The 24,442-nt window shown below is 33.6% G+C and overlaps 2 protein-coding genes and 1 long non-coding RNA gene across 6 annotated transcripts; 2 read left to right on the top strand and 1 right to left on the bottom strand.

The window, feature by feature from the left end:
• The first annotated feature begins 36 nt into the window (after positions 1-36).
• LOC129889969 (SPX domain-containing membrane protein At4g22990-like) lies at positions 37-10,909 on the top strand. 3 transcript variants are annotated; one of them, XM_055965454.1, is made up of 12 exons: positions 38-344; positions 1,993-2,055; positions 2,246-2,304; positions 2,873-2,993; positions 3,645-3,956; positions 4,261-4,365; positions 4,490-4,944; positions 5,443-5,747; positions 8,200-8,378; positions 8,895-9,085; positions 9,524-9,657; positions 10,409-10,909. In XM_055965454.1, the coding sequence occupies exons 3-12, from the start codon at positions 2,252-2,254 to the stop codon at positions 10,645-10,647; spliced, it is 2,094 nt and encodes a 697-aa protein (XP_055821429.1). In that variant the 5' UTR covers positions 38-344; positions 1,993-2,055; positions 2,246-2,251; the 3' UTR covers positions 10,648-10,909. The 3 variants fall into 3 exon arrangements, with proteins under 3 accessions (XP_055821430.1, XP_055821429.1, XP_055821428.1); XM_055965455.1 differs by lacking the exon at positions 1,993-2,055 and having other exon boundaries at positions 37-344; positions 8,203-8,378; XM_055965453.1 differs by lacking the exon at positions 1,993-2,055.
• A 3,296-nt stretch (positions 10,910-14,205) lies between these two features.
• On the top strand, positions 14,206-19,600 carry LOC129889967 (protein HOTHEAD-like). Of its 2 annotated transcripts, none has more exons than XM_055965451.1 (5): positions 14,206-14,475; positions 15,078-15,719; positions 16,887-17,278; positions 18,125-18,690; positions 19,370-19,600. In XM_055965451.1, the coding sequence occupies exons 1-5, from the start codon at positions 14,403-14,405 to the stop codon at positions 19,428-19,430; spliced, it is 1,734 nt and encodes a 577-aa protein (XP_055821426.1). In that variant the 5' UTR covers positions 14,206-14,402; the 3' UTR covers positions 19,431-19,600. The 2 variants fall into 2 exon arrangements, with proteins under 2 accessions (XP_055821426.1, XP_055821427.1); XM_055965452.1 differs by having other exon boundaries at positions 14,322-14,475; positions 15,044-15,719.
• LOC129889968 (uncharacterized) lies at positions 17,230-21,107 on the bottom strand. The gene is made up of 3 exons (XR_008766974.1): positions 21,021-21,107; positions 20,198-20,279; positions 17,230-17,311 (listed from the first exon to the last, which is right to left on the bottom strand). It is a non-coding gene; the product is annotated as an uncharacterized LOC129889968 (long non-coding RNA).
• Positions 21,108-24,442: the final 3,335 nt, after the last annotated feature.

Below are 24,442 nucleotides of genomic sequence, written 5' to 3'. Positions count from 1 at the left end.
ACACTAATGAAGGTCGGTAAAAAATAAAAATAAAGAAGAGGGGGAGATCTCGTGTGGTGAGTCAGGCATATACTTTCTTCTCGCATCTTTTCAGCACCTCCTCCTTCAGACTTCAATCAATCATCATCCCAATCTCCTTGATTATATATGCTTCAGCGCCCATACACAGAGAGAGAGAGTATTACGAATATTCGAATACGAATTTTGTGTATAGGAAATCTCGTGAAGATTCCTAATAACTCTCTCTAACTTTTGCCAAATCTCTCTTCCTGCTCGTGTTTGTTGATGCTTATCTAAGAGCTTCTTCTATCTGTTCTTTCGAATTGCAGATTCCTCATCCTCAGGTATTGCGAAGAAAGCAAAACAAGTTTCACTAGTTTAAACAGAGATATGTATGCATGCGCTAGAGTCTGTTGATTTGGAACTGTCAACTCCACTGAAATTTGAACTTTTAAGCTGTGTCTGCTGAATTTTGGACCTTTTTTAATTCGAATTTTGACTACAACGGCGTAGTTGTTGAAGTATCTGCCAACTCCATTGGTTTGTAGTTTGTACTGACATCCTTTTTTTTAATTTTATTTTTGAATTTTGTTGATCGGCTTAAAGTATTGAAATATCTGCCAACTCCGATGTTCTGTACTACCAGTAATCCTCTTTAATTCTGTGTTATTAACCGGAATTTTGGATTTTCACTAGAAAGGCTTAATATTTCGTTGCGAGTGAGCTTCTGCGCTTTTTTTTTATGTGAATATTTAGCTTGATTGATGTGTGTGCAGTGGCGGAGTAAGAAATTTTATCAAGGGGTTCAAAAAAAATCAAGCACGCCTAAAACTAAGCCTACAAATGCGCCTAAAATTAGAAAGGAAAAAAAGTGTAGTTAACGAAGTTCAAACACGCGAACTGGTACAGCTGGGCAAAATATTGAACCCCTTTACCACTAAGCTAAGCCCTTTGAATTATACTTAGGGTTCAATGATAAATATATACACGCAAATCAAAAAACTATCTTATATATATAGTGTAATTTTTTAACGAAGGGGATTCAGATGAACCCTGGACCCAATGTAGATCCGCCCCTGTGTGTGTATCTTTGTTTCGTCTCGACTTTTATGCGTGTGTAAATGTTTTTTCTTGTGTTTGTGCTGGCATGCAATTAAGCAGTGTATGTGAGTTTTATGCACGTTGAAATGTAAATAGTCATTATCATGCTATTTATATGTAGTTTGATTGTTAGGCGCAAAAATTTCTATCTCAAATATTTTTCATTTATTGATGTGGTTGTAAGATCCCTAGTGATAGAGGCAGTAAACCTGGTATAGGCACTCTGCACAAGTTTGATTTCATGAAAGTCAAAAAAGAGGGGAAAAAAGGATTAGCATGGAAAATAACATTGATTATATATTAGATTGTAAGCTTTGGCATGAAGTGTGAGAAAAGAAAATTGCTTAGTGCGGTTTATGTGGTTTGCGAGCTGTTCCACAGGAGTGGGTTTACCCTGTGTACACCCAAAGGGTAGCCGCTACAGGTTCCCTTGTCATAAAAAAAGAAAAGAAAATTGCTGCAAGAATATGATGCAGTTATTTACCCAGTGATCTCTTCAAACTAAAAAGTTGCGAAAAAGTGTTCAAACTCTTGATTGGTCACCTGTTATGATTGTCATTTTAGTTCTGCATAAATTACTGTAGTTAAACATTTCTCTTCAGTTGTGAAGATGACCTATCATGTTTTCCTTTAGTACGAAATCGAGGGATGGTCCGAAGAAAATGTGTTATTTGATTGTTTTTAAATAAAACTATGCATGAAGATGTGCAACTTATCTTTGGACACTGTGGACAATGCTTGACCTCAAACTTGAACTAATAATTTCTTTTCCTCTGAATTTGTCTTTGTTTGTAAGTTTTTGTGTAAGCATGTTATGATATGTGGACCCATAAGATTGATATATGCTATTAAATTATGGTTTGATGATGCACATCAATTGTCCATGACCAGAAGATTTCATTCTCCAAAACTATAGCAAGAATTTGACAACATTCTTGGTGATCAGCTGTTTCAGTAAGTATTGTGCTATCTTGAAATGGAATTGGTGTAATTACCTTCTCAATTTTCATCAGCCAAACAGTTCTAGCTTTATAGTATTTGAAAAACAGTTTCTCATTGTCAGATTTTCTGCTTATGCCCCTTTTTTTAAAAAAAAAATAAATTCTCATGTCCTTGTCTTTTTCCTTTTCTTTTGGTTCTACAGTGAAAAATGGTTGCTTTTGGAAAGAAGTTGAAGGACAGACAGATCCAAGAATGGCAAGGGTATGCAGAATATCCCTTATATAGACCTAGTTGTTGTAGCTTTCTTTCATTTAAACTTGCTGGAAACTAGAGTATGCATTTTCTTTTGCTGGTTTACATTTTACTACACAAGATAATTTCCATGGGAGCAAGTTAAATGCATTTCAACCTTGCTACATTTGAGAGTACTTTTACCAGTGCAATACAGTTTAAATTAGTGACATGTAGTGAAATCGTAGTATCTGCTGTATAACAGTAGAACACAAGCTCTGTCAAGAGGATCTTGACAGCGTTTCAACCGCAAATTAAATATGGGAGGGTTAAGGAAAACACATTACTTTGTGATAAACAACTAGTAAACTTGTGGGAGGGTTAAAGAAACACACTTTGTGATAATAAAGAGACAAGGCAAACTTATGTGGAGACATGTGAAGGGAAATAGCTAAGCAAAGAGATATATTAGACCCAACCTCTCGAAGGAAAGGAAACTCAAAAAAGCTTTGCATTGAATCCAGAAACATATTTGATTGTTTTGTCAGCATTGAGTGGTTTTTGTATATTTGAAGAGCTTTATTTTTGGACTTCCCAGATATTACATCAACTACAAATTAATGAAGAAAAAGGTTAAGCAGTACAATAATCAAATCAAAGCTGGAGCACTTGATCGTCGGCATGTTCTTAAGGATTTCTCACGGATGCTAGATAATCAGGTAAGAATATGAGGGTTGTGCACTAGAATCCCTTATGTGCATATCAGCCAAATCAGGTTAGGGTTGGTTTGTTGATCTTTACTTACAGAGATTTTCCTAACATTTTGTACTATAAGAGTAAATTACGACTCTCGCCAATGCATTTGTTATTCTTTAAACAAAAGTTTGATCTTTCTTGAAGTACCTATTCCTACTTCAACTGAAGCAGGTAAACTAGCTGCAAGTACTTTTAGGTGACTGAAAAAGGCATCCATTCTCCCAAATACTGACTATTTGTTGAGTTTCTAAGAGAGTTATTATTCAGTCTCATCTGAATAATTAGTATGTTATGGAACCCTCATCTGTTTTCTGCCTCCTCTTCCCTAGGAGAGTAGTCATGTTTCAGTCCATGTTTATTTATTTCTTCTGGCTATTGTGTCATCTCTCCCCTCCCCCTTCTCTGTTTGTGTTCTGAATAGGGATTTGGATAGGTCAATTGTCAATGGCAGTCTCCTGGAATTAGCCTGATTTTTTCTATTTGCTAATACCTTATTCATCTAGTGTTTAAAAGGATGCTCCTTATAGGGCAAACATTCTGTCACACTGTGGGATCTATATTCTTACTTAAGAAGGAAAACATTAAAGCGTCTGTAATTTTCTCAACATTTGCAGATTGAAAGAATTGTTCTGTTTATGTTGGAACAACAAGGAGTGCTGGCAAGCAGGATATCTGAACTTAATAAACAGCAAGATTCTCTTCAAGAACAGCCTGATATATCCAAAATAACTGAGTTGCGAGAAGCTTATAGAGATGTGGGACGTGATCTTCTGAAGCTTCTCTTTTTCGTTGAAATAAATGCCGTTGGATTGCGGAAGATCCTCAAGAAATTTGACAAACGTTTTGGGTATCGATTCACTGATTATTATGTCAAAACCCGGGCTAATCATCCTTATTCCCAACTTCAGCAAGTTTTCAAGCATGTGGTAATATGATAAACTCAACTAGCTACTTTATTTAATCATCTTCTACTAGTAATAACATGACTGCTGCAGTTCTATAGCATCAACTACTACTGCAATTTCTAGGTTTACTATTTGTAGTTGGCATTTTTAATGAGAAAAATGAAAAAGAAGAGCTAGAAACAATGCAATATTGAATCTTCAGTATTCATGATGAGAAAATGTGAATTTCCTTGAGAAATTTGATAGATTTGTCAAAGAGCAAAATCTCACTGACAAATGACAATAGTTCAAGGTGGGCGCTGTTGACCATGAATGGTGATTGCAGGGTCTAGGAGCAGTAGTTGGAGCAATATCTCGTAATCTTGCTGACCTTCAGGACCGTCAAGGAAGCTACTTGTCAATTTATGACCAGCCTTCTCTTCCTCTACAGGTTTTTCTCTATATCCTTCAATCTTTTCGTGTTATACTGATTTCATAAATCCTCTGTGCATCTAAGTTTGTTGAACAAATAATTTTGAGGCTATTTTTTTCTTATACGTTAAATTGTTTCGCAGGATTCTGTTGTTGATTCAATGCAAGCAGCTGTTGATAGATTAAGTCATTCAACAAACTTCCTTAACTTTTTGGCCCAACATGCACTTATCATGCAAGAAGATTTTCCGACTCCTGTTGAGGAACAAGTTGATGATCAGAGATACCATTTCATGTCACTTATCTTAAACTTGGCAAACACCTTCCTTTATATGGTCAATACATATATTATTGTTCCAACAGCAGATGATTATTCTATGAGCCTTGGTGCTGCTGCAACAGTTTGTGGGATTGTGATCGGTGCCATGGCTGTTGCACAGATCTTTTCCTCTGTGTATTTCAGTGCTTGGTCAAACAGGTCTTATTTCAGACCTCTGGTATTTAGCAGTATAGTTCTCTTTGTGGGGAATGTCATGTACGCACTGGCTTATGATCTCAAATCAATACCAGTTCTCCTTATTGGTCGAATATTTTGCGGGTAGGTCTCTCTCTCTCTTCCCAAATCTGTGCACTTATGCATGTATTGCATGCACATGGTAATCTGTGATGAATATTTTAGAGATTTATTTGCTATATTTTAGGGGTGATGTTAGGGTGTGGAGAGAAGAATTTAACATCTTTTAGACAACTAATCTTCAGAGATGTCAAAGATGAGAATTGTGCTGAATTGATTTTGGAGAGTGATCTGAGGACTTCAAAGAAGTTTTTGTGTTTAATAATCTTTAACAACTTAACATAATATACTTTAGTTGCAGCAAGCTAGGATAATCGTCAGTTGATTCTTGTGTATCGGTGGAAGTAAAACATTTTTTTGGGGACCAGGTAAACTAACCACCTTTAGTCTGGAATACCACAGGGTCATATGAGTGAAGATTTAAATAATATGATATTAGTGAATTCAGTAAACGATCTGCTTGCTCATTTTCATACTACGTTCTCATTTCATCCCATCTCCATTTTGTTCTTGAATTTGCAGTTTGGGTTCTGCCAGAGCAGTGAACCGACGTTACATCAGTGACTGTGTGCCCCTTAAAATCCGGATGCAGGCTTCAGCTGGATTTGTCAGTGCTAGCGCTCTTGGGATGGCATGTGGCCCTGCACTTGCTGGGTTACTCCAAACTAATTTTAAGATTTACAAGTTGACATTCAATCAAGATACTTTGCCTGGTTGGCTCATGGCTTTTGCATGGTTAATCTATTTGATATGGTTGTGGATCTCATTCAGAGAACCTGCTACCGAAACTGAAATGAACACTGGTCCTCAAGAACCTGCTAATAATGGTATGTTGAACTTTTTGTTGCATGGTATTGGTATGATGTTGTCTCTTATAGACTAGTATTGTGTTCAAAAATTTCATCGTGTAAATTAGTATATGTCCACTATTCTCTTCCCTCCATTCGCCATGCTTTAACTGGACTGATGTCAGTTAAACTTCAAACCCGGTGCAGGACGTTTACAGCTATTTCCATTATTGGAATAGCTACCTTGTAAGAATGGTGAGATGTACAAAAGATAGATATTTCTCCTGGTTTGGGTTAATGCTGGTCAGGTTGAATGAATATCTATCTGAAAATCCTATTGAATTGGTAACCACTTCTTAGGTGCTAAATTCATTGTCATTTTATTGTGTCATTAGCTAGTGGTTGTACAGATCCTGCCAATACGATCACATTTTGAGCCCAACTCTGATATTTGTGTGAGGTTTCTAATAGCATTTTGGATCTCATTAACCCATATACTTGGTTCCTCCAACTTGTAACTTATTGGGGATGCTTTGAAGGAAGTTGGTCCTTATGCTCTAGTAGCCTTAAAAGAAACCATGATGTTGATAATAGGATTGACTAATGGACAATAGTAGAAGTTCTAGTAAAGAAGTAGACATTGTCTTTCATTACTTAAAAGGTGTCATATGTGTGCTAGAACATCCCAATACCATAAGATTGAATCAGAGAGATGGAATGTATGACACATTTATAGTACTTCTCCAAACTTAGATTTAAAGTCTCAAGGCAGGAAACAAGATATATTTCACAGAAGAGCACGTATTAGTAAGTAGCACAAAAAAGCCTTACTCGTCATTAATATCTTTGCTCGCAGCAATGGTGACCTCTCAGAGAACTTCTTAATGAGCCTCTAAAGAACACTTTTATAGTGTATATCGAAAGGTACATCACTGTATAACTTTGTTGTTGTTAGGATTGGAAACTCGGGTAATGAGGAATTTAGTCAAACAATGTTAGAATGACAACAACAAAGACACTAGTAAGTTGATAATAACTGTAAGTAAAACAAATAAAGAAGGCACAAATTTAACGTGGTTCGGTCAATGTGACCTAGTCCACATGCGGAGAGGAACAATTTCACTATATCAGAAAGAGTATAAAATTAGAGATAAAACTCTAATTTATCCCAAATACCCAAGAGAACAACCTCACAAGAGCACTCCAAAGAAAAGGTTCACACAAGTGTTTCCTAACACTCAACTCTCTTACAAAATACTCTCAATAAAGGAGGAGAAGAAAGACAAGAATCAAAGGCTTTTGACTTTTGGTGTGTTACAACTGATGGAGAGCTTCCTTATTTATAGGGCTGAAATGGACTTGCTAATGTCATCAAAGATGCTAATGGAAGATACAAACTTCAAACATATTCAATGTGAATATATCAATTTTTTGACTGCCAAATCTATTGTAGTTGTTGAAAAATCTTTGACAAATGAAAAAAACCAACTTCCTTAAACCTTGGAATGGACCCTACAAAGTGAGCCAAAATAAGAAAGCGCACATTACAAATCTCCACCTTGGCCTAAGCTAAGTCATGCTCCATCTTCTCAGAAGATGAATGTAGCAGAGATGAGGATGTTTAGATGGATGTGTAGGCATACTAAGAGAGAATAGAGATATGAGTAGAAACGAAGCTATATGGGACAAAGAGGGAACGGCCTCTGTGGCAGACAAGATGAGAGAAGTGAGACTGAGATGGTTCGGGCATGTGAAGAGAAGATGTGTGGATGTGCCAGTTAGGAGGTGTAAAAGTTTGGCTATAACAAAAGTTAGGGGGGTAAAGAAGCTCGAATAAGAACTGAGGGGAGGTGATTAGATAGGACAATGACACAATTTCAATTTACTGAGGATATAACCCTCGTCAAGAAGATATAGAGGTCGAGGATTGGGGTAGAAGGTTAGTAGGTAGACGAGAGTTGTCACATTTTATGTGGGAGAGACACGAGACTAGCCTCTTTCCTTATTCGTAACCATATTTAGGAATGATATATTTTCTCTGTTATTTAATGTTTATTACTATATGTTGCTCTATTTGCTTTGTGTCCTGTTTTTTGCTATCTTATTTTCTTATAATCATACTTAGAATTCTTCTTTTCTTTTGAGCTGAGGGTCTGTCGGAAATAACCTCTTATCCATAAAGGTAGGGGTAAGGTCTGCGTACATCCCCAGGCCCCACTTGTGGGATTGCACTGGGTATGTTTTTGTTGGAAATTAAGAAGTTCAATTTACATATTATATTTCTACCATCATAAAAAAATGTTAAAAACTAATTTTTGGAGCATGTGAATGAAGTTGGTTTTATAACTTATAGATGATGTACAGTTTATCCTTTGTGCAAGTGCATCACATAATTTAGACCAACTAGGAAAAAAAAGTTTGTCATACGAAATGGAAGAGCAGGAGTGCTTATTTAAATAGAGTCTGATGTTAACCTTTTTTTTTGTACCAGTAGAAAATGATGCCCTTGAAAATGGTGTTACACAACCATTGCTCTTAAAAGTGGAGGACAATCAACAAGATGATGAGAATGACCAAGAATATGATGAGAGTGAAGAAGCTCCTGAGGAATCTCGTCAGCCAGCCAACTCTATAGCTGAAGCATACAGATTACTTACACCTTCAGTGAAGGTAAGTTTCCAACTCTGGATAGAGTCCATTGAGCAAAAAATTGGGTTAGTGATATTGCTTTCATTCCTGCTTAATGGCTGTTTTTCTCTTGGGAGTTATCCACAACTTGCTCCCTTATGTTTGTTGAACTTTGGAATTCTTCATTTTGTGAAGATTGTGATAATAATGCCAAAGATGAAATAAGGACAGGTAAGTAGGACATGAATGTAGTTTATCATAATATACCTATAATACAGCTGGAGGTTAACAATGGTGATTTGCGTATTGAAAGCTGTGCATGGTTAGTACATAATCTTGTCTTACTAGAAATGAAAATACAACTGGAAAGTAACCATATGTCTGATTGGGCAGTGCCTTCTCATCATAGCCAAGAGAGAAATCAAGAAAGAAAAGGAGAAGAAAATGAAAATGGATCACTCTTTGTATGCATATGGAAAAAATAAGCATATTATAATTAATTATGCTTTAAGATTTTAACTTTAAATGAATGGTGACTAGACTCGTTCATCTTTCCAGGTTCAATTATTAATCTACTTCATGCTGAAATATGCTATGGAGATTTTACTTTCAGAATCCAGTGTTGTTACGACATATTACTTTAGCTGGTCAACGGGCACTGTGTCAATTTTTCTAGCATGTCTTGGCCTCACGGTTCTTCCGATAAATGTTGTTGTTGGGAGCTACATAAGTAATATGTTTGAGGACAGGTAATTTCTTTTCCACCACAACATGCTTTGGATGCTTACTTTCTGGACAGGAGGCTAGATTTTCTAAAATTTTCGGTGCTCACATTGATGTATTATAATGAGAATGGAATAACTTTCCTTTACTTGCATAAGAAGGCTTCCTTCCAGCCAGTAGTAAGTGCAATAGTTTCTTTTTTGGGCCTTCATTTTTTCTAGTGCATTGAATTCCTTGCTTGTGGATCATTGTGCAGATAGTATTTGTTGTGGCTCCGCCTCTCATCCATGTTAATTTGTATATGCACTTGTATATTATAATTTTGTGCTACTGAAATTGCAATCACTTCTTGAAAATCAATATCTAATTATTCGAAAGCAGAATCAAGATCATGTCTGTCAAAATTAACTACCATCATGTTGAATATTAGCTATGGGATTCTGATAGGTTTCTTTGGTTTGCAGGCAAATTCTGTTGGCATCTGAAATTATGGTTTTTCTTGGTATACTTGGGAGCTTTCATGTTATAAGCCCATACACTGTGCCACAATATGTCTGCTCTGGGCTCATACTGTTTGTAGCTGCTGAAGTGTTAGAAGGCAAGATCTCTCTGTCCCATTCTTTTTTCCTCATTAAGAAATGTATTTGTCGACTGAACCTATCAATATGACAAAGCAAAATAAGGTTACTAGCTCTGAGTGGATAGTGAACTGAATTAGAGCGGTGTCACAACATTCTAGGTTCTCTCAATAATTCTATCTGTAGGTTTCTTTTCTATTGCTGTCTATAATGACTTCTAATTCAAAGATGATGTTTTTTAAACTCTTTTGATAATCAAGCTTATCCAAATATCACAAACTCAAAGTCTTTGATTTCAGAAACTAGGTTTAGTGGTTTACAGCAGTATATCTTGGATAAGTGGATCCGTTACTGGGTGATGTATGGCTTTGTATTTACTTACTCCTTAAAAGAATGCACTCTTAGAAAACTGATTCTTAAGGTCTCTTTACGACCTTAAGAACTCTTTAAAGTAGTTTAAAACCTCATTTCTTATAATAGAAATAGGATTTTCAATCTAAGTGGATTGATGCACAGATACTAATTGATGAAAAACGACAAGTTGGACTTTTCACTACTAATTGCTTTCATTATATCTTCCCGGGATTGAGCATAACCCTGCTGAATGTACTCCAAGCTCTCTTAAGCACTCTTGAATTGGATAAAACCGAACTCTTTAAGCATAAACTAGGAATAATTTAATCTTGATGATGTCCGGCTTCTTTGGGTAATGTTTTACACTGTTTGCATTCTGAGTCTCTGTCTCTCTATTGATTTGACTGACATTTACAGGTGTTAATCTATCGCTCCTCTCTCGAGTCATGTCATCCAGACTTTCTCGTGGAACGTACAATGGGGGTCTCTTGTCAACAGAAGCTGGCACAATTGCTCGGGTGATTGCAGATGTAACCATAACCCTTGCTGGGTATTTGGGGACGAGTAGGCTCTTGAATGTCACACTCCTCCCTTCACTTTTGATTTGTGTAGCTTCTATTATCGCAACCTGTTACACGTACAATTCTCTTTACTGAGCGCCTTTTGGATTCTTAAAATGTTGTCAACCATATTATTGATGTAAATTTTCGGTTAACTGTAATTAGTTCATTGATTTCTTTACTTAGCTAGATTCTTATAATTCAATGTCTGCTGTTTGTCCTATAAGAAATTGCTCTTAGAAACTGCTACTGTGTTCTAAAGTCGGCCTAATTATCATTGGGTTACACTGCTAGTATCTATGCGACTAAAATATTGAGCTGTTGTTAAATCATGTGGGAATTTAATGGGAATTACGTACTTCACAGAAGTAATTGTATGTCACGAATTTATTAGCACCTCTATTTACCCCAAAATGCAAGTAAGTGGCTACACGTTTATTACTTAACTATGGTAAGATGATGTTGTCTTCTTACTTTAATTTTATACTCCGTCTGAGTCATTTTGTTTAAATTGTTTGGTCCTATTAAACATCGGATGTGGATAAGTATTTAGAACAAATATGGTGTGACACGGTAGCTTAGGATAAGAGTCTACATCAATATATAAGCAGATTTTATATTTTAGTGATGCATTTTAAAGTCGTGCAGGAACATGCAATAATACTAATGTGGCTTAGGTTCTAAACGGGACAATAATACCAGCAGGCTAGACCTAGATCTCTCCAATTTTTTTGCCAATATAGAATTTCCTATCCTAAGCTAAAGTGTAAACTGTAACGTATGGTACTGATGTGGTGTGGTTTGTTGTGTAACCTGTCCAACATAGTTTAAATGTATTAAATTTTCATCCAAGAATTAAACATTACTCTCTTATTTTTTGGTTTTGTTTTAAATGGACTGACATATTTTTATATTTAAAATAATTAAACTTAACTTTTTGTTCTGAAACTTCAGAATTGGTCATTCTTTTAGAAAAAAAGTTCCACCCCTATTGTTTGTTCATGATGAGACTATCAATTACGTGCCACCTCCACCTAGCTTTACCCACTCAATTAATTTCGACGTTCAATCTGCCAACTAGTTGTATCACTAATAAATGTTGACAAATTTTAAATTGTCTTCTTACAAAGTGACTATATTTGCTAAAAAGGAAAAAAGAATCTCACCAATTTAGTAGGCACGAATTTAGTAGGAACGATCATGGCCTTGGGAGAAGGTACATTGTACTATTGTCGACTTCCTACTTTCGACGTTTGGACATACAAATTGTGAAATTTGAAAGAAAAATTCTATTATCTTCCTACTTTCAGCGTTTGAATATATAAATTCTAAAATTTGAAAGAAAAAAAATTGAACAAGTTCTGCACGTGTCATACATGGCAAATTGGCATATACACTCAAAGTGATTTGTATTATGCCATATAGGACGTATATTATGTCGTATAGGACATGTGAGTCTACTTATTTAATTTTATACAAGTTTAAATATCTACTTGTGTACACTCAAAGTTAAAGGAAGAGCAATCATAGATGTCAGTTAAAATCAAATTAATGGTCATGTTCATGTATTATTATGTCATACTCCCTCCGTCCCATATTAGATGAGCATTTTCAACTTTACATGGTGATTAAGAAATCATTAATACATTGCAAGACTTTACCATTTTGCCTAATATACATAGAGTATATAAATAGTTAGTATTGAGAATTGTTTATATTCAAAATGTTATATTAATTGTAGGGGTAATATAGGAAAAATTTAATTAATTCTATCTTGATTTAGTAAGTGATCAAGTAATATGTGACAAATATTTTTAGTAAGATGCCCCTCTAATATGGGAGGAAGGTAGTAGTTAATTTGTCTCATAACTTAATAAGTTTAGAGAAGAATTGGATTAAATAAATATTTGGTGTCCATTTTTTGTGTGGTCAATTTAGGTCTTTTGTGGCTCTACAACTTCTTGGTTGGAAGCTGAGTTGTACTAGCTAGTCACCAATAAAATTGACTATGAGCCGTTTGGATTGGCTGACCAACTTAAAGCCCCTTTTCAGCTTTTGGATGTGTTTGCCTAATGCTAACTTTAAGCCAGAAAATTCTTAAAGTCGGTCAAAAATGAAAAGTTAGGATTCCTAACTTTTTTTTTCTAAGTGCTTAAAGTCATTTTCTTTGACAATAGAAATTACTTTTATATCCCTTATATTTTAACTAAATTTGTGGGATTTCACTGGGTTGTTGTTGTTGTTGTTGTATATTTTAACTAAATTCCCAAACTATCCTTTTTATTCTTTTAACCCTAAAATTCACATAATTTTCCTCATTTAAGCACTTTTATCCAAACACTCAACTGCTTATTTATAAAAATAACTTTCAGCATTTTAAAGTTCTAAAAGCACTTCATACATGAAAGTTATTTTTTTTAAGCCCATCCAAACGGGCTCTATATATCATAAATTTTGATGATATTTAAATTGTCCTTTTTCAAATTGGGACCCTTGAAGAGAATTGGAGATGAAAGAACTATTCCACTGTCAAATATTAATGAAAAATGGGTTAGTTGAAACACAAATTAAGAACAACAATTAATAAATGCACTGTGACCTCAAAAACTCGTAAGATAGAGTTATGTGGTTGGAGGAGTAGGAGTTTAATGGAAAAAATATTGGTAAGTTTTAATCTTTCTCTCATTATAATCTCCAGCTAAGTTTTAATCTTTCTCTCATTATAATCTCCAGCTACTCAATTAATAGTTGTTACTATCTCATTAAAACCTAAGCCTACATGTGTACCCCTCAAACCGCACAAAAAAAGTATATTAGTTATGAAATTCATTGTTAATACGTTCGTTAATAGTGTAATTTTCTTTTTTGCTGATTAATCAATAAATAGTATTAGTGATGAATTTATATTATTTAGGGACAAAAAGTATAAGTATCTATAAGAAAATGACAATACCAACAGGAAAATTGATGATTAAAAATCTACATCTAGTCCCTTAAAGTCAATAGCACCATAAAATTTTGTTCGTCAATCATTATTATAAGCTTCACAACTAATAAAATATATATGATTGTCACCCATCATCATTATAATTTGGTTGCCACTCTGTGTTATATGTTCTTCCGCTTAGTGTCAATAAAAGTATAATTCAGGGACGTAATGATTGATGGCAATTTCCTTTTAAGACTGTAAGATTATTAGACATTTTGATATATTTTAGTTTAAAATTATAGGATAAAAGTTTTTTTTATTTTTTTAAATTTTGTATCGAGTAAAAATCAGACAATCAAAATAAAACAGAAAATTTAGTAATATCTATCTTTCTTAATAAATTCTATAATGACCCACACAAAAATGTTAGGCATTTGATTGAATTAAAAGGGCCAAAACTTATAATGATCACGTGAAAGAAATTAAAAGAGAAAACGATAGGCATCTTTTATATATATATATATGTTGCACATTTAATTAAAATCCTACAACTACCTTCTTCCCCTTGCCTCATCTACTACCATAATAACTAAAATAGTACTAATTATAGTATATATTTTCTTCTTCTTCTTTTATAATTATTATACACAATTTTTTTTGGACTTAACTAGTCACTTTCTTTGTTCCTTTATATAGTTTCTCCAATCACTACTATATAGCTCCACTTCTTTCTCCAAAAAATTCACAATTTCTGCATTTTCTTCTTCCTTAATAATATACACTGAAAATTCTACTAAGGAACGTTTTGTGATTTCCAAATTTATTGCCGTCCAAATTGTTTGGTGTTTTACTATATATATTCTTTTTTTTCTTCTAGTTTTCCATCAATCTCATCATTGGGGATATTAATTAATTAAACACAATGGAGTTTAATTTGATTATTGCTGCTCTTCTTGGAATTTTCCTCTTTCATGGATTTTGTTCATCTGAAAAAGGTAAATAAATCTTACCCTTTTCTACGTTCTTTCTAGCTAATTATTAGTTAGTTTGCGACTCCACGTACAATGGCAAAAAAAAAGTTAATGATGCATAAAACTATAGTAGAGGTACGCATTTTGGCAGTGAGTGAAAACTTATTTTCTATCTAATTAGTAGAAACTTTTTGGCCGATAAGGATTAGTTCAAATACATCGAAAAGGTATTATTGTTAAAAACTTTTCTTATTGCCGCTAAAAATCTTTTTGTTGTAGTTAACTAATGATATACTTATGTATATTAGTAATGTAAATGATTTTTATATTATTAGTCTAATTTAAGTTATATGCAATGTCGATTTAAAAACTTTATCTACTCTAAAAAATATAGTTTAACTTGTAATATATAGCAGGTTAGTTATCATGTTTATTATGTCATCAATTGATGTTTATTAGTATAAAGGTTACTTGTAATTATTGTAAAAGTAATCCGATTGTGTAAATATCTTTACAATTCTTCTTCATTTTGATACATCGAAAAATAATATTTTAAAATATTGATCAAATTTTTGCAAATGTTTTTTTACAGCATAAAAATTTGAACTCTTTGTATAAATTTGCAGCTCCAAACTACTCATTTATGCGCCAAGCTACAACAGCACCGGCGATTTCTCACTACGACTACATAATCATCGGCGGCGGCACCGCCGGCTGCCCGTTAGCCGCCACGCTCTCTCAGAACTACAGCGTTCTGTTACTCGAGCGTGGCGGCTCGCCTTACGGAAATCCTAACATCACATACTTATCCGCGTTCGGATCTGCACTTTCCGATGTCTCACCGAAATCGCCTTCTCAGCGATTCATTTCCGAGGACGGTGTAATCAACGCGCGCGCGCGTGTTCTGGGCGGCGCAAGCTGTTTAAATGCCGGATTTTATTCACGCGCAGGCACGAAGTACGTGAGCAGTGTTGGATGGGATGGGAAGCTCGTGAACGAATCGTATGTTTGGGTGGAAAATAAAGTGGCGTTTCAGCCGCCGGTGAAGCAGTGGCAATCCGCCGTGCGCGACGGTCTTGTGGATTCAGGGGTGGTGCCGTACAATGGATTTACGTATGATCATATAAATGGGACTAAAATTGGGGGAACAATTTTCGATGCCGCCGGCCAGCGGCACACGGCTGCCGATCTCCTTGAGTATGCTAATCCTAGTGGAATTACTCTCCTTTTGCATGCCACCGTCCACAAAATCTTGTTCAAAATCAGAGGTACGTAATATTCTCATGCAAAAAAGAGAGAAAAATAAAAAATAATTATAGCTCTTGTTTCAATTCATCTACATGAAGTTAAAATTGCTAGTAATCATTGGTCGGTCATACAACAGTGTGTTTGTTTCGGAGCAATGTACTCACAATCGGTAACCGTAACACTATGAGAGCTCACATACGTTTAAAGTTTCATTGATGACCACTTAAAGTTGTTCGCATATTTTATTTGGACATCTCAATTAAGACTTGTACCTATTGAACACCTAAGCACTTTGAATTAATATCTATTTGACATTTTTTTGACAATCAGCCAAAAATATTAAGTGTGTGAGATATACTTGCGATAACATGGCACAATAACGAATTATATTATGACATGTGCCATTTAGGTCCATATAATTATTAAAAATATATATTATAATATGAGTGAAGATAAAAAAATATTTTAAAGTAAAAAAATAAAAATCATGTAACCCCTACCCTACTCGACCCACCCACCCCAACCCTTTCCTTGCTTGCTACCCATCATATTCTAAAATCTGAACCAGTCCGCTACCACTCTTTCTCTTTTTTTTTTTCTTTACCATAAACAATGGAAGATTAAATTAAAGATAGAAAAAGAAAGAAAACGTTAATAGTAGCAATCTAACCCAACTCACCCACAACCCAAATCCTTCCCTGGTATCCATCGGAATCGATGTATCTCTTTCCCTTTTTTTTTGCTTCTTCTTTATCATACATCAACAATGGCAGATTTAGATTCAAAAATAAAAAAGAAAGAAAATTTTAATAGTTAAACAATGTTCTAACTCTAGAGGAGAAAAAAAATAAGGCGGAGCATTAATGGCAGAGTGATGGCGTTGTTTAAATCGCCGGTGATGACTTGAGCCGTCTCAAGTATGTCATGACATAATTATGATCAATATAAACCTTTTTCTGAATGGACTAAGAAAAAAAATGTCAATTAAGGTTTGAAATTATTTTTTATGTATATTTAGTAAAGTTTTTTTTAACACAAATGTACGAGATGAACTAAAACTAATGTCTTCTACCGAAGTCATATATTCAAGCCTATGGATACATTATTTTGGTGAGATTAACTAATGAAACTCATATTATCTTTTTAAATTTATGATTAAGAAAGTAGTACTTAACAACTTTGTGCAGGATTATCAAGACCAAAAGCTCATGGTGTAATATTTAGAGATGCATTAGGGAAAAAACACAAAGCATATTTAAGAAGAAGAGAAATGAATGAAGTAATAGTTTCATCTGGGGCACTTGGAAGCCCACAAATGTTAATGTTAAGTGGAGTAGGCCCATCAGAACATTTAAAGGCCCATAACATCACAGTTGTATTGGACCAGCCCAATGTAGGACAAAGGATGATGGATAACCCAATGAATGCAATATTTGTTCCATCGCCTGTACCTGTTGAAGTCTCTCTTATACAAGTTGTGGGTATTACAAGTTTTGGAAGTTATATTGAAGCTGCCTCCGGCGAGAACTTCTCCGGTTCTCGTAGTAGTCGGCGTGATTATGGAATGTTCTCCCCAAAGGTGAATTTTTCTCGTGATTTTAACTTTTATACACTGATGATATACAAATATTTTGTAATATCAGGTTATCTAATAAATACGGTAATAATTCGTAATAAATAGGTGTAGTGAATTGAAAAATAAGGCTGATAACTTATCATAACAAGCTAAAACATTATCGGTACATATAAATTAAATCAATAGAAATCTTTCACAAAATGTGTGTAAATTTGGCTCTTATAGGAAATCTCTTATTCCTAGATGTATAATTGAGTTTAATTTTTATATAATGGCAATAAAATGACTTTTTATACTATTAATAGCATGTTTGTCCAAGCTTTTGAAAAGGCAAAAAATATTTATTTTATTAAAAGAAAAATGCTTATTTTAGAAAGCGTGAAGTGTTTGATCAAGTTTTTAGGGGGGAAATAGTACTTTTGAATAGCAGCAAAAGCTGAAAAAATAGTTTTTTCTTAGAAGCACTTTTGGTCACTTGGTCAAGCACAAAATACTGCTCTAATATTAGCAAAATTGCTCTGCAAATTGATTAGTTAACTACAAATTTTTACTCTTTAAAAGTACTTTATCGAAAAGCACTTTTGATATAAAAAGCTTTTCAAAATAAGAAAGATTTTGAAAATTATTTTGAAAATTTGATCAAACGTTATTATGAGATTATTAATAATGAAAATAATACCATGTTAAAATACATGGTATATTATTGGTATACAAAAGTTAAATACTACATATAATTTAAGAGGAAAAATTAGGACAAGAAAGTGCATGCATTCTTGTCAGGCCCAGACTTTCACTGCCTTATGTTAAATGGGCACAAAATTTTTAAAAATAACCTCTTTTTGTTTTCAGATTGGGCAACTATCAACAGTGCCACCAAAACATAGAACACCAGAAGCCTTAGAAAAGGCCATAAATTCAATGAGTGCACTAGATGAAGCAGCATTTAGAGGAGGATTCATATTAGAAAAGATAATGGGCCCAATATCCACTGGATACTTGGAGCTCCGAACCCGGAACCCGAATGACAACCCATCAGTCACATTCAATTACTTCAAAGAGCCAGAGGATTTACAAAGATGTGTAAATGGACTCAAAGTTATAGAAAATATAATTGAGTCCAAATCTTTTTCAGAATTCAGATATGATACACTTTCATTGCCAGCATTACTCAATTTGACAGCAAGTGCCCCTGTGAATTTGTTGCCAAAGCATGACAATATTTCAGTGTCATTGGAACAATACTGTAAGGACACTGTGATGACAATTTGGCATTATCATGGAGGGTGTCAAGTTGGTAACGTGGTTGATAAAGATTATAAGGTTATTGGAGTTGATAATTTGAGGGTAATTGATGGTTCAACTTTTAATTACTCTCCTGGTACTAATCCTCAAGCCACTGTCATGATGCTAGGAAGGTTAGTACTACTAATTTATCTCTCTCTTAATTTATACCACACTTAGTCCTTTTTAGTATTTTGAAAATAGCCTATCGAGGTAGTGGTAAGGCACGTGTATATTCTATCCTTTCCAAAAGTGAGATTTCACTGGATATGTGGTATGTTGTGTTGGTCCTTTTTAGTATGTTATAAAGAGTATGACATCTTTGAAATGAACTTTGGAGCAACAACAAAATTGTCTTTGTGTGATATATGGGTTATTGGTTTGAGCAGTGAAATCGGTCATTGATGCTTGCATCAAGGTTGATTGCCTATATTACCCTTTGAGGTGTGGCTCTTCCCCAAATCTTGCATGAATATGGAATGTTTCAAGCACCAGATTATTATTATTTTCAAAAAAAGAATGACATTTTTATATTTAGTAACAAAGTTAATTTTAAACTTGTCATTTTACACTTAAAAGAGACAATTTTTGACTGGATAAATTTTATGGCTTTTTTTATATCATAACTTTTTTGAGCAAAAGGATCTTTCTTTTTTTTAAATTTTGCGACCAAACTAACACCCTCGTGTAAATTGAGATGGGGAGAATAAAAACTACTCTTAGTATACTTTATACTAATGTCTTAATTGGTTCTTGAAATTAAATTGTGATGATTACCAAAGGATATTTTTAATTTATTTTTGGAATGTGCAGGTATATGGGAGTAAGGATATTGAATGAAAGACTTGCTAAAGAGGAGAGTCAAATTAATTGAGAATAAATTCGTTTCTTTTTCTTTTGTTATCTTTTGTGATGAATGAGGGTGGATTAATTAAGAAATAACATCTAATACCACGATGATGTATATTGACTTTATTCTCTGTAATAATATAATCCCCATAATTTCAGTAATATGGCCAGGCCAATAAGTGATTTTGAGTTTAATTATTGATGTGGAGAATACTATGAATTCTAGACTGTTATTTTTATTCTTTCAACTCAATTTTTTTTTATCGACTCGAATTATGTTCATATATATGGAAAAATTAAAATCTATACATACAATTAAAGAGTTAACAACAAATTCTAAATCTTGATTTCGTCTATACACGAATTTCTAATGATCGTTTTTGTTAGAAAATTAAAGACATTTATGACGAGCCAATTTCAAATGGGATTAGTTCATTAATTGTGGGTTCGCCCGAATTTTATAACTTTGATCCTTGTATTTGTATTAAAAAGTTTATTAGTTTAAAATTCAGTAACTTTAAAAAACTAGAATCTCGAACCCATAAACTCTAAAGTTTGAGTTCGCCTTTATAATAATGTACTCCATTGAAAGATTGCATTTTTACTACTAAATAAACCTGAATTGATCATTAGCGATGGATAAGTTATATAGTTAAAACTTTAAAATTCATCGCTAATTTTATTTAACGATATATTATCAAAAAATTCTATTAGCTAGGAATATTTTAGTGTACAATCAAGAATGGGAAATATATACGTAAGTGTGGAGAAAGTATATTACAGAGGATATACCTCAAAGGAGCAAAAGATTGTTTGCCACCTACTCCTAAAGCATCTCTGCTCTGTCAAGGGGAATTCTATCCTTTATATATTCCTGAGAGAATTTAAGTTATATATATTGTTAGCGTAATAAATTTTTTAATATTGTTAAGTCATTTATAGGTAAATCATATTAAATGTGAGATTTATAATTTTGAAAAAAATAAAATATTTGTGATCTTAAAAAATAAAATCCATGTTACAATCTAGGTTAATTAATAGGGTGTATCGAAAATTATTCATAATTTCTTTCTCACACCATAGCAAGAGAGAGAAAAGTAATTAGGTATTTAAATTTGTGATCATCTCATATAAAAAGGTAAAATTGATAGAAAATGCATATGAATTTTATTGTTTTTTTATAGTGATGATGGTGAGATTTGATCTGAGGACTTTGTCTATCTGATTGTACCATATTCATGAAGTGTGTCAACATCTCATCTAAAAGTTTAAACTAATGTAGAGTACATACTTCTTTTTATTACTCCCTTCATTTACTTTTACTTGTCACATTTTAATTTGGCACGCCCATTAAGAAAACAATGATTGATATGATTATTTTACCACACTACTATTAATTGATGTTTAATTACAATTGGGCCTTGAAAAAATAATTTGAGGAATAAGTAGTTAATGTTAAGGGTAAAATATGAAGAAAAAAATGCATTTTCTGAATATGTTAAAAATGACAAGTAAAAAGAAAAACCTATTTTTGAAATATTGAATAAGTAAAAATGAACAATTTAATTATATTCTCAACTATAAATATAGGAGAAGGGTGTCAAGATCATGGTACCTGGAATCCAAATTAACATTGGAGATTTATAAAAAGAATGATCATGATCATGATGGATCAGTCCTTTTGTTTTCAAGATAATTAAAGAAGCTTTAATTTGCATGGCATGAAATGCTCAAAAGCTGGAGGCATCACAAGAAGATATCCTTCATTCTTCTTGGCATAATTCAATGGCATATCCAATTTCAGTAGTGCAGCCACTAAGTGTTGTATGTCCCTATAAATTCGGTTGATCATTTCCTTGAGGTGGTTCAAAAAAACATTCAGCTTAGATCGAAAACAATCTTAATTTCTGTTTTTATGAGATAGAAGTAAAATATGCTGACACTTTTTATATGTGAGTTTATACATAATATGTTGTTGGTGGTGTACTTATTAAGTGAACCAGTTGTAGGGCAGCTCTCCGTTTGGCAGATAGTTCAGAATATATATAAATTAAGTGATATCATAACATTCACTTAATATAATCTGCCAAAGGAGAGTTGCCCTATAATTGCTTCTGCTTAATTATGTTTATATGATGAGAAGAAGAAGAATTATGGAAATGCATTACAATTGGCATAATAAAGGATGCCTCCATCTTTGTGTTAGGTGATTTATTTCATTTGATTTTGTTGGTAAGTGTTTTGTTTGATTTTAGCCTAAATAGGATCTTTTCATGTGTTCTTCAATCCATAATACATGCATAATGTAAATAATTATTTCTCCATTATTCTATCCATTTTAATTTATGTGGCTTGGCACAAAGGTCAAACTAAATGAAATCATTAATTTTACAACCCACAAATATTTGAATAATTGTCAGACAAGTTTGTCTGAATAACCTAACTAAAGCTAACTGCATAGATAAACACGATCATTGCATGTATATATTATATATTTATGCGGATTTGGGTTTCTTGGGTATACGTGAACTAAAATTAGCAACAATGGATCACGTAATATATAGTCAATGAATTTTATTGATCTATATGTTAACAACACAGAATACAAATGCAATAATATGAATCAAAAAGTTGAACCCGTACACTTATCTTTTTAAAATCTTGAATTTGTCTATGTCGGGTGAACCATATAGTCATGAGCATATTGAAAAGACCTCTAAGCACGTCAAAGATTGGAAAATTGGTTAACCAATGGAGCATCGTGTCAATTATTTGCACTTGCCTGGACTCTAAACTTGGCAACTATAATAGATTATAATTATATAGGATATATACTTTATTAAATGTTGAGATGGCTAAGTTGGTCTAAGGCGACAAATTAAGGTTTTGATCCGAAAGGGCGTGGTTTCAAATCCCACTCTCAACATATATAATTTTTTATATAATTCCTTTTTCCATTTTTTAACTTTTGGAATATATTTTATCATTCAATTTTTTTCATTTAGATTTTTCTATTTGAATAATTACCAATCAGTTTTTGGTGAAATGGTCTGATGGATCCTAATTCTTACAGAGGTTTATATTATGGACCCTTCTATTTAATTTTTACCAACTGAATCTTTAAACTCAATTAAAAAAATATTTTAAAACCCCTTCTATCATGTGTGTAGTTCACTTGCCCTAAAATAAATGACACGTCAAATCCATATCATATAAATTAACGACATATCATAATTATCATCATTAACTATTTTTAAAAAAAATTATTAACCAAAATTATTAAATAAAATATAAAATAATAATTTTTAATTTATTTTTCAAAGTAAAATTTTGGACTCCAAATCACTGTCCCTCCTCTTCTCCTCATTCCCACCGTGAAATAGCCCGTACCCACCGGAGAAAGTCGTCGCCGCCTCCACCATTCCTCTTACCAGCGAGACCACCTATATTCTCTCCCTCACACTTCTCCATCTCCGCCGTACACCCTCATCATTTTCCTTTCCTCCTCGTCGAACCTACACAAAACCAGCACCCTTATAAGCTGCCGCACCACCAACTCCAGGTGGCAAAGTACCCGCCTCATTCTCTTCTCCACTGTCTTCCTTTCTTCGCACCACTGATGACGCCCTGCGAACCAAAAAAAATTCCCTCGCCGCCTTCAATCTGATGAAAAGGAACCACGTCGCCTCTCTCTTTAGTCTATTGCGAATCAGTGGGACTCCGACGAGCACCACCATGAAATCAGTGCCACTCTCTCCCTTCACTAAGTGCCAATGCGAAGATCTGCTAATGAAGATGATAATAGAGTGAAGAAGAAAGAAAAGAGGGGAGGGGGGGGGGGGACAGCGATGGGTATGGGTATGGGTGTGGGCGTGGCTGAAAGGGGTGAGGGAAGAAAAGGGTGAAAATGAGCTAGAAGGGTTATTTGAGAGTGGAATGAAAAGATAGGGGATTTCTATTTATTTTTTCTTTTCTTTTGTTATAAACATTGAATTAAAGGTTAATTATGGAGATGGGGTTGATTTTAAAATATTTGTAAACTTAGGGTAAAAGATTAAAAGATCAAAAACTTTTAACAAAATTCAAAATTCCATCCATTTTCTCCATTTTCTAAACGCATTTCTTCCTCTTTCTTTGTTCTCCTCTCCTCTCTTCTCTTTTCTTTTCCCCAATTCTTTCTCCTTTATTCGATTTTCTCTGTTCTCCTCACCTCTCTTCTCTTCTCTTTTCTTTTCCCAATTCTTTCACTCTGATTTGATTGTAAAAATTATAAAAAAAATTGATGAAAAGAGAAGAGAAGAGAGGAGAGGATATGTTGTTTATATAAACATGAGTTGTTCAAGCAACCAAGAGACGTTGTTTAAACAACCCTAAATTATTTAGTTCAAACAACAGAAGCTGTTTAAACAACTAAAAATTATTTAAACAACCAAAAGTTATTTAGTTCAAACAACCAGAAGATATTTAAACAACCCTAAGTTGTTTAGGTATTTTTTATGATTATTTAGTTAAAACAATGAGAATATTTTAAATATCAGTTAGTTGTTTGGAGAAATATAAAAATATTTGTTAATTATTTTGGAGATCGAGATATGAAAATATTTATTAGTTGTTTAGACAATTGTTTAGACATCTGCTAGTTGTTTGGAGGTGATGATAACGTGGAGGAGGGAAGGTTAGGGGGAGGATGGGGCTGGGGGGTGGATGAGGGGCAGGAAAAAAAAAGGGGTTCTTTTGTAAGTTAAAAAAACTTGTGGGTTCTTAAAATATGTGTCATTATCACTAATTATAGAAGAGTACATTTTACTTCATTTTCAAGACTTGTGTCCTATTTTTTTTATTTACACTCTCAAAAGTCTTTTTTAATTCACTCCCCCAAGAAAGAGATTCTTTCTTTTTAAAAAAATTTATTATTTTATTTTTTAGTAATTTTTTAATTTAAATATGATCTTCACTTGCCTTAACAAGCGTGTGATCACAGTCTCTCGCCAACTCATCTATTTTAATGTCGTATAAGCTTGGCCAATGGTCAGAGGG

This window comes from Solanum dulcamara, chromosome 5 (genome assembly GCF_947179165.1).
Source record: "Solanum dulcamara chromosome 5, daSolDulc1.2, whole genome shotgun sequence".
NCBI classification, from domain to species: Eukaryota; Viridiplantae; Streptophyta; class Magnoliopsida; order Solanales; family Solanaceae; genus Solanum; species Solanum dulcamara.
The sequence above is the reverse complement of the archived record's forward strand: the minus strand, read 5'-3'. Positions and strand labels throughout refer to the sequence as shown.